The sequence below is a fragment of the Coregonus clupeaformis genome, unplaced genomic scaffold (genome assembly GCF_020615455.1).
Source record: "Coregonus clupeaformis isolate EN_2021a unplaced genomic scaffold, ASM2061545v1 scaf2078, whole genome shotgun sequence".
Taxonomy (NCBI): Eukaryota; Metazoa; Chordata; class Actinopteri; order Salmoniformes; family Salmonidae; genus Coregonus; species Coregonus clupeaformis.
Genome location: NW_025535532.1, coordinates 22,116 through 41,699, shown reverse-complemented (window position 1 = coordinate 41,699; position 19,584 = coordinate 22,116). Strand labels below are relative to the sequence as shown.

The 19,584-nt window shown below is 45.8% G+C and overlaps 1 protein-coding gene across 10 annotated transcripts in view; it reads right to left on the bottom strand.

The window, feature by feature from the left end:
• The window catches only part of cald1a (caldesmon 1a), a 40,646-nt gene that overhangs the window by 7,778 nt on the left and 13,284 nt on the right, over positions 1–19,584 (bottom strand). For 4 of the 10 annotated variants that reach the window (XR_006659968.1, XR_006659967.1, XM_045219121.1 and 1 more), the window contains exons 1-12: positions 11,104–12,109; positions 9,135–9,525; positions 9,008–9,037; positions 8,723–8,911; positions 7,984–8,057; positions 7,255–7,519; positions 6,283–6,423; positions 4,412–4,455; positions 4,216–4,291; positions 3,639–3,773; positions 3,344–3,436; positions 122–190 (exon numbers count right to left, since the gene is read on the bottom strand). Coding sequence is in view for 8 of the 10 variants with exons in the window: in XM_045219121.1 (XP_045075056.1) it covers positions 122–190; positions 3,344–3,436; positions 3,639–3,773; positions 4,216–4,291; positions 4,412–4,455; positions 6,283–6,423; positions 7,255–7,519; positions 7,984–8,057; positions 8,723–8,911; positions 9,008–9,037; positions 9,135–9,525; positions 11,104–11,342 (1,746 nt within the window). In the remaining 2 variants the exon portion in view is untranslated. Of the gene's footprint in view, positions 1–121; positions 191–268; positions 484–3,343; positions 3,437–3,638; positions 3,774–4,215; positions 4,292–4,411; positions 4,456–6,282; positions 6,424–7,254; positions 7,520–7,983; positions 8,058–8,722; positions 8,912–9,007; positions 9,038–9,134; positions 9,526–11,103; positions 12,110–14,830; positions 14,966–19,584 lie in introns of those variants that run through there. The other 6 variants (XM_045219120.1, XM_045219119.1, XM_045219124.1 and 3 more) reach the window with 5 other exon arrangements.

The window sequence follows — 19,584 nt, the reverse complement described above, 5'->3', positions numbered from 1 at the left end:
TCGTCAAAGGGTTCTCCTACGGGGACAGCTGAAGAACCATTTTAGGTTCTAGATAGTACCTTTTTCTCTAAGAGTGTGTGTGTGTGTGTGTACTATGAAGAGTTCAGGTGGGTCAGGTTACCTTGGCTGGGGAGGAGCCCTTGTTTTCCCACAGACTTCTCTTGTTGGTCACATCTCCTGGCTTCAGGTCCTGCAGAGAGAGAGAAGGGAGAGATGGAAGAAGAGAGAGAGAGAGAGAGAGAGAGAGAGAGAGAGGAGCCCTTGCATCAGTGTCTGTAGTTCTCGTCAACTCACATTCAAGACACACAATTCCAACAATGGCTGCAGTATTTTAGTTGAGGAAACAGAAAAACAGTTGGGTTGTATTACCGTACAATACCTGAGGTGCTGAGAACAGGGATGAGAGAGAAGGCAGAAAGAGAAGTCCAGCAATAAGAAGAAAGGATGACAAAGAGAAGGACTACCGGGCAGAGAGGTGCTGAGCTAGGAGAGGTAAGGAAGAACAGTCACTTCAGATTGAGGAATGGAAGACAGAAGAAAGAAGGGACAGTAAATAATATTTCAGAAATGCAATTCTGTTATGCTCCTTTTAACCACAAGAGGGAGACATAGACATGTTGCAGTCATTTCAAGACATCATTTGTCAGCAGGCAGTGAGAGGCAGACCAGACCAAACATTCCCAGAGAGCAAGTCAGTCACCCATATCAGAACCTATATCGGAGAGTGATCATGTTTCATCAATCAAGTCTTTTACGTCAAATATTTAAGTGAAAGACACTTTTAATGTCCGTGCAAAACTCACAGGGGTTCATAGCTGGTTAAAAAGCTACACATCAAAGGTCGGCAGTAGGTATCATGTTACCGAAAGTATAACCAGCCACACCACACCACTCACAACACCCTTCTGCACTACTTCTTCTCAACACCATGTCACCATGGCAACGGCCCTCTAGCGGCCACATGGTGTATCAATACGCCACCATGATCTATAACTCCTACTGGGGTTATGGCAGTGGATATGTACATTTCCATTCATATCTAGTGCTGCCCTCACACTGTGCGCCTATTTGAACACAGGTCTTGGTGCAGACTGAACGTCTTAAAATAAACACTGTCTGTAGTTGAAATATAGTCCAGGAGTGGACTACAGAGATGAAAGGACTTGGGTGCGTCCAAAATGGCACCCCTATTCTGTGCACTACTTTTGAACAGAGCCCTATGGGGTACTCTATAAGTGGTTTCCCACTGAGACTTACCCCCACCCCAGTGTTTTATGTTAATGTAAGCTCCAGTGTTATTGTGTTTCCATCAGTGTGACACTACATTTAAGTCATTTAGCAGACACTATTATCCTGAGTGACATCGACAGATTTTTCACCTAGTCTGCTCAGGGATTCATTTACATTTACATTTTACATTTTAGTCATTTAGCAGACGCTCTTATCCAGAGCGACTTACAGTTAGTGAATACATATCTTTTTTTATACTGGCCCCCCGTGGGAATCGAACCCACAACCTGCGTTGCAAACGCCATGCTCTATAACTGAGCTACATCCCTGCCGGCCATTCCCTCCCCTACCCTGGACGACGCTGGGCCAATTGTGCGCCGCCCATGAGTCTCCCGGTCGCGGCCGGCTGCGACAGAGCCTGGATTCGAACCAGGATCTCTAGTGGCACAGTTAGCACTGCGATGCAGTGCCTTAGACCACTGCGCCACTCAGGAGAACGGGGTTTCAAACCAGCGACCTTTCGGTTACTGGCCCAACACTCTTAACCGCTAGGCTACCTGCCGCCTAAAGACTAGTTACTAAAGACTAAAGACTTGTGGCGAGCAGAATCAACGAAGTCTGCATCATTCAAGACTGTTGCTTTGTGAGAAGGTGTTAAGGTTCACAGTAAACAACTGTTATGTAAATGCCAGCTGAAAAGTACCCAGGGCCTTGGCTCCAAATTAGAGCAGGTCCGCCATAGCCATGGCTCAGTGAGACAGGGGTGCCGGCCCGCGTAGATGGAAACAGAAAAGTCGGAGCCTTTTGGGTAAAATACTGGTATAAATGCGACATATGGGCCCTGATCAAAAGTAGTGCACTACATATGGAATAAGGTGCCATTTGAGACGAAGCACTGGTATGTTGGAATGCATCCATGCAGCCCAGCATGGGAAACAGCCTGTCTGACTTTAGCCCCACACCCTTCTGATAACCTGCATGTGATGCATGGTAGGAACCATGCCACATTTCATATTAAACTAATACATACTCCGACAATATGTGATACGTGCGTTTACAACACAAATTAATGACTGCTGTTATGTGCTATGTGTTTTTCCTTCATGACTTCATGGTTATAACTCAACAGCTCATCCACTTTGCTATTTTTCTTTTGATATGATTTATATTTCTCCCAACATGACACATCATCTTCCTACCGCACCATTATTTGCAGGCAATTATTAATACATGTACAAAAAATAAATGGTAGCTAACAGCGCTTCTCAAAACTATTAGGAAATATACACTGAGTGTACAAAACATTAAGGACACCTTCCTAATATTGAGTTGCACCCCCCCTTTTACCCTCAGAACAGCCTCAATTCATCGGGGCATGGACTCTACAAGGTGTCGAAAGCGTTCCACATGGATGCTGGCCCATGTTGACTCCAACGCTTCCCACAGTTGTGTCAAGTTGGCTGGATGTCCTTTGGGTGTTGGACCATTCTTGATACACACGGGAAACTGTTGAGGGTGAAAAACCCAGCAGCGTTGCAGTTCTTGACACAAACTGGTGCGCCTGGCATCTACTACCATACCCCGTTCAAAGGCACTTAAATATTTTGTCTTGCCCATTCACCCTCTGAATTGCACACATACACAATCCATGTCTCAATTGTCTCAAGGCTTAAAAATCCTTCTTTAACCTCTCTCCTCCCCTTCATCTACACTGTTTGAAGTGGATTTAACAAGTGACATCAATAAGAGATCATAGCTTTCACCTGGATTCACCTGGTCAGTCTATGTCATGGAAAGAGCAGGGGTCCTTAATGTTTTGTACACTCAGTGTAGTTCACGGAAAGCTCTATCCATCATCATTAAATGAGCTTAATTCTCTGGTCTGATGTATGCTTGCTTACAATAAAGCTCAAGTGCAGGAGCAACACTGAGTTGGGGCTGCACATATAGTATGTTTCGTAATGAGTGTCTGTTCGCTGTCTCCCTTGAAAAAGACGTTGTTCATCTCAATAAAGGATTAGATAAAGAAGTGCAAAAAGACTGTACAGTACAGTAAATGGCCACAGTCAGCTCTCTGCGAGGATAGTAAGTGGTTGTCGTGGAGATGACCTACCGCAGGCCTTCCTCCCGGCGTTTTGCTCTCGGGGGTTTTATTCAGCCAGTCGTTGATGCGGCCTGCCACACCTATCTTCATCCCAGCTGCTTCCTGTGGGGGAACAGACAAAAAAAGACATGGTCAGAGTTCAACTCCAGCAGAACGCCCTGGGCTGGTCGTCATCGGGGATGAACAGGAAGTGGCAGTGAAACGAGCCCCTTCCTCTCTTCCAGCCCCCCTCTTCGCTCCCAGACTTCCTCCCAAACCGCTCCCAAATGGCGTTCCAGATTCCCGGTTGTTTCCCGGTCCCCACCTTGTACGTGCCCCCGCCGCCCCCGGGCGAGTTGAACACGTTGCCTTTCTCCCACATGCTCTTAATGTTGCGTATCCCGTCTGTCACCATGGGCAGGTCCACGGCACCGGAGCGCGGGGACCGCATATCCTTGTTCTGTAGAGGGAGAATGGGAGACTATGTTAGTGTTGGATTCAGAGTGGGGAATGATCGGTGTTGGCAAAGGAGAGAAGAGCAATTTCTTATTTTGTGTTTTTATATCTGGAACTCTATTTGTGACTAGTTTAAAATGGGCTTGAGAAAGGAGCCATACAGAGTATATAAATAAATATAAATAAAACTAATTGTAGGATAGTATCCATACCATTATCTAAAGCATGTAGCTTTTAGATTCAGAGCAGTTTTGAAATATGCTGTATGTGCTGGATATGATAATCAGCATTTGTCACAGTTATACAGTCCCAGTCAACACAAGATGTCTTTTCAACGTTTTTTCAACCAAAAATAGTTTTTTTTCGACGTCTTTTCAATGTCTTGTAGGGGTCATTGGTAAAAGTAGGTCTAGTCAGGTGATTTGTGTTGATGTGTAACCTCTGACCTGGGCAACAGAGGTGTACTGCTCCAGTCTGTTGTCAATCTTAGAGACGACAGGAGAGTGAGACGTCTTCACCGTGCTGCTCAGAACATACAACAACAACAGAATTAGCCAAAGGATCATTTTATTACTGAACTGTATGACTTCACACTGAAAGCACCAGTTGTGATTCAAACAATTAATGGAAATGACTGTTCACCTTTTCTGTGCCGACTTGTTCAGAAACTCTGCCCTTTCACCAATCTGTAGAGACAGATCAGTGAATTATGCATTGACCATTTATTAGGCTGTAGCCACACACACACATACACACACACACACACACACACACACACACACACACACACACACACACACACACACACACACACACAAAAACAAATACACACGGCACTCCCACATCACACACACCATCCTCTCGGCACTCATCCATCACAAACCCAACAGCACCCTCCTCTCCTCCTTTCACCTGCTCTACCTTTCCCTTTTTTACCAGACCCATTACACCCTTGTTTAGACTGGGCTTTTCCCAGCCCAGCGAGACACAATGTGACTGACTGTTCTGTTCTCCACAGCACTAGCTACAGCTATTGTCACCCTGCCAGGAAAAGCAGAGCAGAACCTCGCTCCGACTGCTGTTTATGATATACGACAACAGGGCTAAGAGGGGGTAATGCGTTCCTGCCTGAGCCTCCTGCCTTCACTTCTTCCCGCTCCCTCTAAAAAATTAAATAAAAAAGGAACCTGCTTGGCCTCTAGCTCGGCTCTGCTACTGAATGTGGGCGTTCCTAAAATACTCCTCTTGACAGGAAATACCCCATTCTCAGGCTGCAGCAGCACATTTTAAAGAGCTCCCATTCCAACGCGGGTACACTAATCCTATTAACCTAATCGTTTTCCTGCATCCTCCGAGTCTGACGTTTTTGAAGGGAGCAGCTCTCTTTAGCTAGCTAACTGTGTTGACTCCTATTTGCAGCTTCTGGAATGTTGTGCCCTAATGTCACTACTCTGGAACTACAGGAAATGTTGTCACAACTACGGTATCGTGATTTGAACTACAGGAACAACACACTGGATGAATCAACTAAAATAAATACAACTACTAGTGTATAAGTATGAATCAAACAAAGGTACACAACTCACTCCACTGCAAAACAATAATTTTAGCACAGACACGGGAATGAGTATAACCTCCCAACAATGCATCACACATGCATTAGCTATGAGTAGAACAATGTTGCCCCTAGTCAGGTTTACATTCCTCCCTCCTAATGGTTCAGGTTTAGATATGGGGAAGGGTAATCTGATCCTAGATCTGTACCTATGAGCAACTTCTACCATCAGCTGTACCTACAGTGAACATGATGACAAAGTAAAGCTGTGGAGAGGAATGGAAGAATGTTAACATTTACCAACTGACCAGACCACAAACAACAACAAATGGAATTAGTTTATTACCTCAAAAACTATAAGAAAACCACTAACACACAAAGTAAGACTATTTCAGGGCATGTTTTATTGTTTTATTATTTTACTGTGAGATGGATATTTGCTAAACTTGGAGTAATTAGATTTTCTCCACTGGCAGAAAAGTGAAAACCCCCATGGACATTCACTGCATTGGAGTTTATTTCAGCAACACTGGAGCGTTTATTCACATAAGTAGATTAAACACACTACTCCATGACAAATATTATCTTTATGGTGATAAGTTGTGGGGTTTCCAGTTTCCATGCCTTGTACGCAGTAGCAAGACAACAGACACAGAGACACTTATTGTCAACAATGACACCGTAATGTACCCAGTAAAACTGTCCTGTTACCTAGAATGAGGTGAAGTAGGATAAGGTAGAGATTATGCCATGAAATAGACTAAGAAGTACAAGCTACTATATGGGAGCCAACTGTTACATCTACTTCAGTTTATTTCACTTGGAGTCGCTTTTGGATCCCTGCAGTGTACTTGCTAGATTTAAGACAGGGCTGAATAGGTTAAAGCTATGTGATAGTATTCGAACATAGTCATAGACAGACATCACAGAGGTCAAAGGTTAAAAGTTGTTGACTGACCTTGAGGGAGGATCCTCTGGGGCTGAAGCATTTGAAGGGTTTGGCCTCTCCGTCAACAGTCTCCACCCCCATCTGCTGTCTCTTCTCGGCCGCCTCCGCCCTCCTCCTCTCGATCTCCTCCTTCATCCTCCTCTTCTCCTCCTGAGAGATGCCGAACTCTCAGTTATTAAATGGTCACACGCATGCACGCACGACCAAGAATGTACGCACGCATGGAAATGATAACTAAGCCCGGGTATCCTCCTCTAAGTTGATGTCCACCTATATACAGGCTTCTATTTGATGTCCACCTATATCCAGGCTTCTATTTGATGTCCACCTATATCCAGGCTTCTCCCACCCTGACACAAAGCAGTCTCTTATACACCATAACATGAGACGACACCATGTTCAAAGCCAAGCACAGCACAGAGACCTGTCTGGAAATGACAGACGCTGTGTCTGAAATGGCATCCTATTCCCTACATAGTGCACTACTTTGACCAGAGCTGTATCTGCAGAGCCCTGATCAAAAGTAGTCCACTTTATAGGGATATGGTGCCATTTGAGATGGAACCAGAGAAACCTGTCTGGATAAGACAGAGTACAGTACAGTAGACTAGGTGATTGGACGGTGAATGGTGCAGTGTCAAGTGCAAGTATGAACAGGCAAATTATGGACTGACTATCATAGCTCAGATATGTGAGGGTGAGGTCATATAGCAGGGGAAGAAGAATGATGGCCTATAAATGAATTATTATTGGGATTCAAATAGGAGTGCGCTGATAAGGATGCAGTATAATAAGATAATGTCATGGTGAAGCAGGCAGGAATATGACGTATAGCTGTTATCTTCAACAGGTGTTATGACTAAATCAACTGAACAGTCTTGAGATGAGCAGAGGGAGGGAGGGAGGGAGGGAGAGAGAGAGAGAGAGAGAGAGTGACATCACTGCTAAAGAGACACTCCCCCTGTCTACTTCAACCCCTACCTCCTCTCTGGCCTTCTTCTCGGCCTCCTCCTGTTTCTTCTGTCTCTCCTCCTCTTCTATGATCTTCCTCCTCTCCTCCCTCTTCTTCTTCAGCTCTTCCAGCTCCTGCTCAGCCTCCTGCTGCTTCTGTCTCATCCTCTCAAACTCCTCGCTCTCCGCATCGTCACGGCGGCGCTTCAGCTCCTCCAGCTTAAGCTCCGCCTCCAGGCGCGCCGCGTCATCCTGCTCCTCCGTCCCCGCCTCCGGGGAACGCACGCTGCCGCGGCTACGGGACACACACAGGAAGACAGGTTAATGTCGTCACACAGGTAGAAAGGCAAATACACACTCAGATGTCCATGCACACAATCAGACAGACAGCCACACACAGCAAGAATACAAATGCACACGTATACACACACACACCAAGATTCAGCCCGGCGCTGTCTAAGGTAACAGTGTGTTTAAGGTTTCACTCCAGTGCTTCCCTCTGGGGAGCTAGGATTACGTGACCTGTGTCAAATACAGCAGTTCTGCTCATGAAACCAACCATGCTAAACAACAGTGTGTTTGTGTGCGCTGGGATAAATATGCCTTTCAATTACATTACAGACACCTTGGACAATACTCTCCTACCTTTCTCCTCCCCCTATCACAGAATGCGTGTGTGTTTGTATGTGTGTGTAGGCATGCATGCATGTGTTGCATGTAGCATTAAACCATTAGAGCATCTAAGTCTCTGGCTCCCACCTCAGGGTCCTTTCAGTTTTTTTGTGTTTTGGAGGAATCTCCTCGTGCAGACCTCCATTCTGCTTTTCATTCACCTGTAGGTACAGAACACACACTGAGCACACTGAACTCTGGGAATGAAGGAATGATTGTGTCTGTGTGTGGGTGCTTCTGTGTGACATCACACCATTCCAACCAGACCAGTGACTCCACTCTGTGACCCTGGCTGTATCCCAAATGACACCCTATTCCCTACTGCACTACTTTTGGCCCAAGTCTTAAAAGTAGTGCACTATATAGGGAATAGGGTGGCATTTGGGACACACCTCTGAGAGCAAAACAGGGGGTTGCGGAAGTGAGTAGACATGACAACAGATGCAAAACACGGGTTTCACACACAACCTCACCCCGCCCCCGAGGCAAACATGCAGTGACCGTATTGTGACCACTCTGTGGATGGCATGGCATTAAACCATATTAAAGATAACCACACGACTGTGACCACAACCACACCTTATAACATGGAGCTCTATTACCGTGGATGCAAAACCACACTGTGACCACACTTAGCGTCTGGAGAACTTCAATGTCTGGGAAATATTCATTTAGGCTCCACCGCTACTCTGCTTCATTGACAAAGACATTATGAGTTGTCTTTAGAGTTATTATACACTAGGATTTCTGAGAATTATTTCAGAGACATTTGAGTTATCCAGAGATGTTCATGCTCCCATTTCACACCTCTATGTTAAAGTCTTACCACATCCAAGCCGTTTTGGATGGTTGATATGTCATAGTCTTCCTCAGTCTCATTGTTCAGTGTCACTGTTGTGCCGTCTACCTCTAACTGATCTGGTACCTCTACCTCTTCCTCTACCTTATCACTTAATTCAGCATCTTCTTCAACCTCTGCCTCATTTAAAACCACTGCTTGTCCTTCTGTATCTTCCTATGAAAAGGAATGGGAGTGTCATGTTTTATCAAAATCTGATAAACAATCAGCAAACTCCAGCCACCATTCCAATCAATAAATCCATGATCATACCTCGTTTCTAGTTTTTTCGTCAATGGATTCCTATGAATAAATAAGGTACATTTTATGAATGAAAACATGCTGATGGAAAATGAAACGAAAATGGACAGAAAAATCCATAAAAGAAGAATAGACTGACCTGTTCTCTCATATAGGACCGTCTCGGTTTCTCCTCCACCACCTCTTCCTCCTCTTCTTCCTCTCCCTGCTCAGCCTCTTCCTCCTCCGGAGCAGCCTCCTCTTCCTCCTCCTTCTCATCCTTTCGGCTGTTCCGCTCTTCCACCTCTTCTTCGTGGTCTTGGTAACGGCCCCTGCGGCCGACGGACCTCTCATCCACACTATTCTCCCCGCTGCCGTGGTTACCGTCATTGCCGGGGTTCTGATCCTTCTCTCGCTCCAGAGCTTCCATCATTCTTTTCTGCCTGCGCTCCTCTCGTTTGGCCATGCGCTCCAGCAGGGCCTGCTCATCGTCGTCTCCTCCACCCGAGGAGGTCACAGAGGAGGAGGACACAGACACAGTCTCTGTCACACTGAGAGAGAGAGAGATACAGTGGGGAGAACAAGTATTTGATACACTGCCGATTTTGCAGGTTTTCCTACTTACAAAGCATGTAGAGGTCTGTAATTTTTATCATAGGTACACTTCAACTGTGAGAGACGGAATCTAAAACAAAAATCCTGAAAATCACATTGTATGATTTTTAAGTAATTTATTTGCATTTTATTGCATGACATAAGTATTTGATACATCAGAAAAGCAGAACTTAATATTTGGTACAGAAACCTTTCAATCTTCAATGCTCTTACTGAGGGAAGGAGGTTGTTGGCCAAGATCTCGCGATACATGGCCCCATCCATCCTCCCCTCAATACGGTGCAGTCGTCCTGTCCCCTTTGCAGAAAAGCATCCCCAAAGAATGATGTTTCCACCTCCATGCTTCACGGTTGGGATGGTGTTCTTGGGGTTGTACTCATCCTTCTTCTACCTCCAAACACGGCGAGTGGAGTTTAGACCAAAAAGCTCAATTTTTGTCTCATCAGACTACATTACCTTCTCCCATTCCTCCTCTGGATCATCCAGATGGTCATTGGCAAACTTCAGACGGGCCTGGACATGGGCTGGTTTGAGCAGGGGGACCTTGCGTGCTCTGCAGGATTTTAATCCATGACGGTGTAGTGTGTTACTAATGGTTTTCTTTGAGACTGTGGTCCCAGCTCTCTTCAGGTCATTGACCAGGTCCTGCCGTGTAGTTCTGGGCTGATCCCTCACCTTCCTCATGATCATTGATGCCCCACGAGGTGAGATCTTGCATGGAGCCCCAGACCGAGGGTGATTGACCGTCATCTTGAACTTCTTCCATTTTCTAATAATTGCGCCAACAGTTGTTGCCTTCTCACCAAGCTGCTTGCCTATTGTCCTGTAGCTCATCCCAGCCTTGTGCAGGTCTACAATTTTATCCCTGATGTCCTTACACAGCTCTCTGGACTTGGCCATTGTGGAGAGGTTGGAGTCTGTTTGATTGAGTGTGTGGACAGGTGTCTTTTATACAGGTAACAAGTTCAAACAGGTGCAGTTAATACAGGTAATGAGTGGAGAACAGGAGAGCTTCTTAAAGAAAAACTAACAGGTCTGTGAGAGCCGGAATTCTTACTGGTTGGTAGGTGATCAAATACTTATGTCATGCAATAAAATGCAAATTAATGACTTAAAAATCATACAATGTGATTTTCTGGATTTTTGTTTTAGATTCCGTCTCTCACAGTTGAAGTGTACCTATGATAAATATTACAGACCTCTACATGCTTTGTAAGTAGGAAAACCTGCAAAATCGGCAGTGTATCAAATACTTGTTCTCCCCACTGTACATGCCACAGTCAATTATACAGTCAATCACTATCACACTGAGGGACAAAAACAGTTAACCACTGAATTCGCTATGTGGTCACTGCTTCTGCAGTTAAACTACCCCGCTCTGCTGAATATTCCCCAAGATCAGGACACCACAACACAGTCAATATGGATTTCTACTCGGCTCACATGGACATCACCAAAAGGTGAAATAGCATTTCAGCTCCATTTCCAGTTCACACGTTTTCTAATCAATTTACCTCACTGAGTTTTCTGGCTTCCTAGCTTTGGGTTGTTCTGTTATCCACAGGTTAGGTCCAACAGCGTAACTTAGGCTTACACGAAAGTTCATGGCTGCTTTTCTCTTACAGAAACATATCCAGTGCACAATGCAGTAGCGACTAGCTACCTCCTTTGACCAGCCCCATAGCAAGCTGACATGGCATCCATACAATACAGTATGTGGGTCTGCATCCAACCCTCCAACCACCTCGCACATACCGACAGAGTTTAATACAGGCTGACGACACCGTTTGGCAAATGTTAGCACAGAACCCCAACACAATCAACAATGGGCCGTGTTACGTCTGATCACAGGTCGAGACAATCCCTGACTTGTTCAATAACCACAGGATATGGCTGTGACCTCACAGAGAGAAATCATTCTCCACTACAATGGTGCTTCTGTACTGGTGGATGTCAGAGCAGCCCACTACTTTCAGTGTCTACTGCTGTACTGACCTTAACTGGACATGGTATGGGGGCGGACAGTAGGGTGAGCTATTTATGACTGATTGGTAGACAAAAGAAGAGGGTCTCTGTCTAAATGATGTAAGTCTATGGTGTCTGCGCTTCTCTAATGTAAGACTTGTGCTTCTTCAACGCTTTAGAAAGGGTACTAGCCCACAGTGCACCTATTCCATTGAGAGCGTTTACTATAAAAAAGAACAGAAGAGGATGGGAAAGGATAGGACAGCTGACAGGAAACCTGGAGCTTCCGTTGACTTCCTCCAGGGATGGCCTGAGCTGCATTCCAACAGTGGATGAGATCAGGGTTACACAGCAAGGTTATTATAGTTTTGTTATTTTCTATTCGTTTGTATTTCTATTCGTTTTAAGATTTGTATTTAAAATTCAGTTTAGTTTTCAGATCCAGTTTTTATTTAGTTCAAGTTTGATAAAACCATTTTTATTTAGGTTTTATATAATTTATTGCATGGGAGGCTAGGAGCCATTTACAGTGGGGAGAACAAGTATTTGATACACTGCCGATTTTGCAGGTTTTCCTACTTACAAAGCATGTAGAGGTCTGTAATTTTTATCATAGGTACACTTCAACTGTGAGAAATGGAATCTAAAACAAAAATCAAGAAAATCACATTGTATGATTTTTAAGTAATTAATTAGCATTTTATTGCATGACATAAGTATTTGATCACCTACCAACCATTAAGAATTCCGGCTCTCACAGACCTGTTAGTTTTTCTTTAAGAAGCCCTCCTGTTCTCCACTCATTACCTGTATTAACTGCACCTGTTTGAACTCGTTACCTGTATAAAATACACCTCTCCACACACTCAATCAAACAGACTCCAACCTCTCCACAATGGCAAAGACCAGAGAGCTGTGTAAGGATATCAGGGATAAAATTGTAGACCTGCACAAGGCTGGGATGAGCTACAGGACAATAGGCAAGCAGCTTGGTGAGAAGGCAACAACTGTTGGCGCAATTATTAGAAAATGGAAAAAGTTCAAGATGACGGTCAATCACCCTCGGTCTGGTGCTCCATGCAAGATCTCACCTCGTGGGGCATCAATGATCATGAGGAAGGTGAGGGATCAGCCCAGAACTACACGGCAGGACCTGGTCAATGACCTGAAGAGAGCTGGGACCACATTCTCAAAGAAAACCATTAGTAACACACTACACCGTCATGGATTAAAATCCTGCAGTTTGCCAATGACCATCTGGATGATCCAGAGGAGGAATGGGAGAAGGTAATGTGGTCTGATGAGACAAAAATAGAGCTTTTTGGTCTAAACTCCCCTCGCCGTGTTTGGAGGAAGAAGAAGGATGAGTGCAACCCCAAGAACACCATCCCAACCGTGATGCATGGAGGTGGAAACATTATTCTTTGGGGATGCTTTTCTGCAAAGGGGACAGGACGACTGCACCGTATTGAGGGGAGGATGGATGGGGCCATGTATTGCGAGATCTTGGCCAACAACCTCCTTCCCTCAGTAAGAGCATTGAAGATGGGTCGTGGCTGGGTCTTCCAGCATGACAACGACCCGAAACACACAGCCAGGGCAACTAAGGAGTGGCTCCGTAAGAAGCATCTCAAGGTCCTGGAGTGGCCTAGCCAGTCTCCAGACCTGAACCCAATAGAAAATATTTGGAGGGAGCTGAAAGTCCGTATTGCCCAGCGACAGCCCCGAAACCTGAAGAATCTGGAGAAGGTCTGTATGGAGGAGTGGGCCAAAATCCCTGCTGCAGTGTGTGCAAACCTGGTCAAGACCTACAGGAAACGTATGATCTCTGTAATTGCAAACAAAGGTTTCTGTACCAAATATTAAATTCTGCTTTTCTGATGTATCAAATACTTATGTCATGCAATAAAATGCAAATGAATTACTTAAAAATCATACAATGTGATTTTCTGGATTTTTGTTTTAGATTCCGTCTCTCACAGTTGAAGTGTACCTATGATAAAAATTACAGACCTCTACATGCTTTGTAAGTAGGAAAACCTGCAAAATCGGCAGTGTATCAAATACTTGTTCTCCCCACTATATGTGTTTAGTTTGTGGGTTTTTTGGGATGTCACTTCTTGCCACTGTGGGGCAGTAATGCATAAGATGATGAGTCAGGTCATAGGTTAGGTTTAAAGGTAGACTCAGCGAGATGACGTAGATGCACAAAGTAAACAGTAGTAGTGAGTCAATTTCTGCAACAAACAGGAGTGTTGAAGTGTTAAGTTTTGGTCTCGTAGCTACCATGTTGTAGCAGCGTGAAGCGTACCCATGCACATGCGCAGATACTCTGTGTGACCGTGTGAGAGCAAAGTCTTGCATCGTGTTCGTCTCAAATGATGCGTTAGAGCAGATCCTTTTTGTCAAGTCTTTCAAAGTGTGTTGCATTCTGGGGATAAAAATGGTCCAACTTGCGCCTACATGTGATCAAAGGTCATGACGTTTCTGCAGTTGCACCTCACTGACTTCATCCTGCAGCTATCGTCTGCATTGTGGGAGGCTGTATTGTCAACCAATCATTAGGGTGTTTTTGTTTGACCCACGCAAACATGACTGAAACAGGAACCAATTTGCCGTGATTTATGTGTACAGTGGATATATACAAATAAATGTGATATTTAAGGGTCTCTCTCACTTATTGACTGTACAACATGTACACACAATATTATTTTAGGATTTTTTGTTGTTGTGTGATATGGGGGTTAGATACATGTTTATTTCGGCATTGTAAAGAAAACCTTTTATAAACAATGGCAACACTGCCATGTTGATCTGAACCTTGCTGTTAGAAAACCACATTAGTGTCTGACTTTCGGCTGTCGCAGATGCACCTCCCCCGACTTCACTCCTTGAGTTTCGTCTACAGTCGGTTGCTTTAGCCTTACCACTCAAACGCGCCCAATATCTGCTGTGCTGCTCTTGGCATCTTGCCAGCCAAAAAACTAAAACTGAACATAATTCATGATGGTTTTTATTTTATTTTATTAGTTTTGGAGTCAAAGATAATAGTTTCAGTTATTCAGTATAGTTTTTCAAACAGATGTATTAATTATTTAATTTCAGTTTACTAAATTGTTTTTTGATGATTCGTTTTCGGTTTAGTTTCGCACACATCCATTATTAAAGGGGCAACTGGGTTCAAAACACAATCTCCTGTGCACCACAATACTGTTAGCCCCTGAGCTAAAGCCTAGGCATTATGTTTGGGAGCTAACACAAGTCTTCAGGTCTTACCTGTGGCTGTTGGTCATCACCATGCTGTCACTGGGCTCCTCGCCTCCCATCCCTCTCATCCTCTCCTGACGCGCCCTGCGTCTACGCTCCCTTGCAGCCTCCTCCTCATCCTCATTACTACCCTGGAAGGCCATCCTGAGGGAGGAAGAAAGAGAGGGGAGAGAGAGTCAAGTAAATCATTGTTTTCCAGATAACTGTAAGAAAAACCTCAAAAAACATAACATGACCATACGTTCCAGTGATGCTGAGAGTAGGTCCTTCTTTACAGAGGGAGGGATCAGGGTATTTACAGTACAATACAAAGACTCGTGGTGTCTTTAATCTACTTGATTCACTGTACTCACATCCTACCCTGTTCTGTTCTGCTCTACTGAGCTAAGGCCACTGGTGCTGCTACTGAGGTTTCACTTTTGATAGCCTGATGAAAACAGTGTCTGGAGATGTGGCTTGGCCAGTGATGACAGGAGAGGACCCTGACTGTAACACGGCTGCTGGCCCACGCCTGCCTCAGTCCAGGCTCGGCCCAGTGGAGGGGTGGAGTGGTGGGGAGCTGTAGTGTGTGAAGGGCTGTAGTGTGTATAGTGTGTGTGTGTGTGTGTGTGTTTGTGAGTGTGTTTTGCCTGCCGAAATTATACTAAGGCCAGATCACTGATCTCAACGCCCTGCAGTATGACAGTCTGACAGGAAAGTCTTCAGCTCACGGATGTGCTTTTAAAAGGTACGAGTCCATTCTACTTAGATTCATCTTCAATTTCATGAATCCTTCATGAAACATTGGGAAAACCTCTCCCTTAAAGGTCTGAACCAACTTCTTCTCTTCCTTTGTGAGAAGAGCTCCATTCTGTCTGCCTCTGTGTGATCTTCACCGTCAGTGTCAGGCATCGGCTAAGCTAAGCTAACATCATATGGCCGTTCGGCAGTGCGTATTGCATGTTATTGAAGCATGTGCAGATAACATGTTAAGCAGAGTGGTTTTATGGGAGACTTTACAGCTTGCGAACAGCAGGCTCTCCTGCTGGGTAAACTGACTGAGGAATGTTGTCATAATTGAACACAGGACTCTGCTCACGCCCAAGCTAAACCTGGGGGGACAGTGACATCATGATAGTGTGTCAGCCCTCTCTCATGATCTCTCTCTCTCTCTCTGTCACATACAGGGTGTTTCTCAATATGCATACTACCGTGCTCCACACTCTCATGCTCAGAGTTCATTCTCAGAGGACGTTCTCGTGAAGATGAGAGTGTTGAAAACCAATGATAATGTACATTTGAGAAGCATTGTGCACTCCCCTGCTACTGCATTACCTTTGACCAATACAGACTAAACAAGATAACTACACTGAACAAAAATATAAACGCAACACGTAAAGTGCTGGTCCCATGTTTCATGAGCTGAAATGAAAGATCTCAGAAATGTTACATACGCACAAAACGCTTATTTCTGTCACATTTTGTGCACAAATTTATTTACATTCCTGTTAGTGAGCATTTTATCATTTTCAAGATAATCCATCCACCTGACAGGTGTGGCATATCAAGAAGCTGATTAAATAGCATGATCATTACACAAGTGCACTTTGTGCTGGGAACAATAAAAGGCCACTCTAAAATGTGCAGTTTTGTCACACAACACAATCTGTAATAAAGCCCTTTTATGGGGAAAAACTCATTCTGATTGGCTGGGCCTGGCTCCCAAGTGGGTGGGCTTATGCCCTCCTAGGCCCAACCATGGCTAGCCAGCTAGTTTTACATGTAAAAAATGAACAAAAACAAATGTTGTTATGAAAGGTAAATTCTTCGTGGGTAGCTAGCTAGCAATTCTTTGTCAGCTAGCCAGCGGTCTATGCATACCTGCAGTGGATATTCTAACATGCCAAAATAAACACAGTATGTATTCATTAATATATCAAGATAACATTGTGGTCAAGCAACATATAAGATGTGAGTGGGCAACTTTTCATTCTGAAGTCAGAGTTCATTTTCTCTCACTTCAGTTTAAAACCCAGCCGCCATTGTTTTCAAGAAATGTGTCTTCGTTTTTTACGTGGTTGCGTCATCTTCCTGGGAATATTTCAGTTGAAGCTTGCATCGACGCATGCTTCAAAATGTGTACAAACAAAGTACGCATCTGAGAACTGCCCTCCGTGCTCATACTCTGACCGCTCCGTGCTCGGAGCACGGCATTATGCATATTGAGAAACACCCACACTCTCTTTCACTTTCTCTCCTTCGGTCCCTCTCACTTACAGAGCATGGGAGTGTATGTACGTTTGAGAGCCAGGGAGAGAGAGAGAGGGAGTGTATGTGTGTACGCTAAAGGTAGGCACCTCGCTACACATTCTCTACAATTTCATACACATTTACAATTCCATCAGACTAGAAGCTCTATTCTAACAGTCTATATTGCTCTTCATCCTTAACATTATGCACATAGATGACTGGCTATATCACCAAGTGCAGCTTGTTAAACAAAGTAGCAAAGACTGACTCAACCTCTGGAGAATAGTATAGTCCCAGAAACAGCCTAAATGTCATGGGAAACCGAGACAACAGCTTCTAAAAATGGATCAGACCAGTCCTTAGTGGCACAGTGCAGTTAGTATCACAGTATCTCAGGGTTGACGATGCTTTATGAAAGTCCAACAAACTCTTAACAGCTGTCACGGTTTCGGCCGAGGCTGCTCCTCCTCCTGGTTCGGGCAGGCTTCGGCGGTCGTCGTCCCCGGAGTACTAGCTGCCACCGATCTATGTTTCATGTTCGTTTGGTTTGGTCTTAATGTTGTACACCTGTGTCTAGTTAGTCCTCGTTAGTGTTCTATTTAGTTCTTGTTGTGTGTGTCTGTGTTTGTGTGTGATTGCGCTTCTGTTACGTGTTGGAGCTACTATTTCCCTCCAGTGTTTTGGAGTGGTTACTTTGCACATGTTTTGTGCGCCGTTTATTTTGTCGCCTGTGTGCGCCTAGTATTCGCCTTCAGGCTTTTGTGCTTTTGTTTTGTGTGAATTTTGCACTAAAGCCTTTGGACTGAGCCTCTGCGTCCTGCGCTTGATTCATACACCACACCCACCTTCAGCACCTTATGACAGAATCACACACCAATATGGAATCAGCAGGATCGGCAGAGACGCCTGTATCGCTCGAGGAGCATATCCGTGGGCAAGATGGCCAGATTAGACAACTGGAGACCGCTCTACAGGAGGTAATCTACACCTTGCACCGATGGGAGGCCAGCCGGGTACCCACACCTCCACCTACCCTGCCCACCCCATCGGTCGGTCCACCAGTCCTAGGTTCGGAACCCAGGGGGATTCGGCTCTCGCTCCCGAGGGCGTATGACGGAACAGCTGCCGGGTGTCAGGGGTTCCTCCTGCAGGTGGAGCTCTACCTGGCCACTGTACACCCGGTGCCCTCGGGACACGAGAGCGTTTCCGCCCTCATCTCCTGTCTCACGGGCAAGGCGTTGGAGTGGGCTAACGCCGAGTGGAGGAGAATGGACGCCAACACCATTACCTACGCAGAGTTCTCCCGCCGCTTCAAGGCCGTGTTCGACCATCCACCTGAGGACAAAGCGGCGGGGGAGCGTCTAGTCCATTTGAGACAGGGGAGGAGGAGCGCGCAGGCGTTCGCTCTAGAGTACCGGACTCTAGCGGCGGATGCAGGGTGGAATGAGCGGGCTCTCATCGACCATTTTCGATGTAGCCTACGAGAGGACGTTCAACGTGAGTTGGCCTGCAGGGATACCCATCTTACCTTCGACCAGTTGGTCGATATGTCCATCCGTCTGGACACCCTGCTGGCCACCCGTGGACGTCCTGAGGGGAGTCCGTCCATTCCGCCCTCCGGCGCCTCCGAGCCGAGCCCTATAGAGCTCGGGGGTGCCGGCGCTAGAGAACGGAGTAGGAGGAGCCCGAGGGGGCCTGTCTCCTGCACCAAGTGCGGTCGTGGAGGGCACACTGCGGCCAGGTGCTGGGGAGGGTTCTCCGGGGGAGAAGACAACAGGCCACGCACTGGAGGGGCCTCCCAGGTGAGTAGACGTCCCACTTACCCAGAGCTTTCTGTTGCGCACTTTTGTATACCTGTTTGTTTTCCACAGGTTGCACCTCATTCCCAGCATAAGGCGCTCGTAGATTCAGGCGCAGCTGGGAATTTTGTTGATCGGAAGTTTTGTTTTGAGTTAGGGATCCCTCTCCTACCTGTTGACAAACCTTTTCCCGTTCATGCCTTAGATAGCCGCCCGTTGGGGTCGGGGTTGATCAGGAGATCACAGCGCCACTTCGGATGTGTGCGCAGGGGGGTCATGAGGAGACTATACAGCTGTATCTGATCGACTCTCCTGCGTACCCAGTGGTGCTGGGGATTCCCTGGTTAAGCACCCACAACCCTGCTATTTCGTGGCAACAGAGGGCTCTCGATGGGTGGTCTGCTCAGTGCGAGGGGCGATGTCTGGGTGTTTCCGTGGGGGCGACTTCGGTGGAGAGTCCAAACCAAGTGCCCGCACTGCACCTTCCGCCTGAATATGGGGATTTAGCTCTCGTGTTTAGCAAAGATAGGGCGACGCAGTTGCCTCCTCATAGACAGGGGGATTGTGCGATTGATCTCCAGGCAGGAGCAGCACTCCCACGGAGCCATGTGTATCCTTTGTCTCAAGAGGAGAGAAAAGCTATGGAGACTTACATAGCCGAATCTTTGCGACAGGGATACATTCGGCCCTCCACTTCTCCCGCCTCCTCAAGCTTCTTTTTTGTGAAAAAAAAAG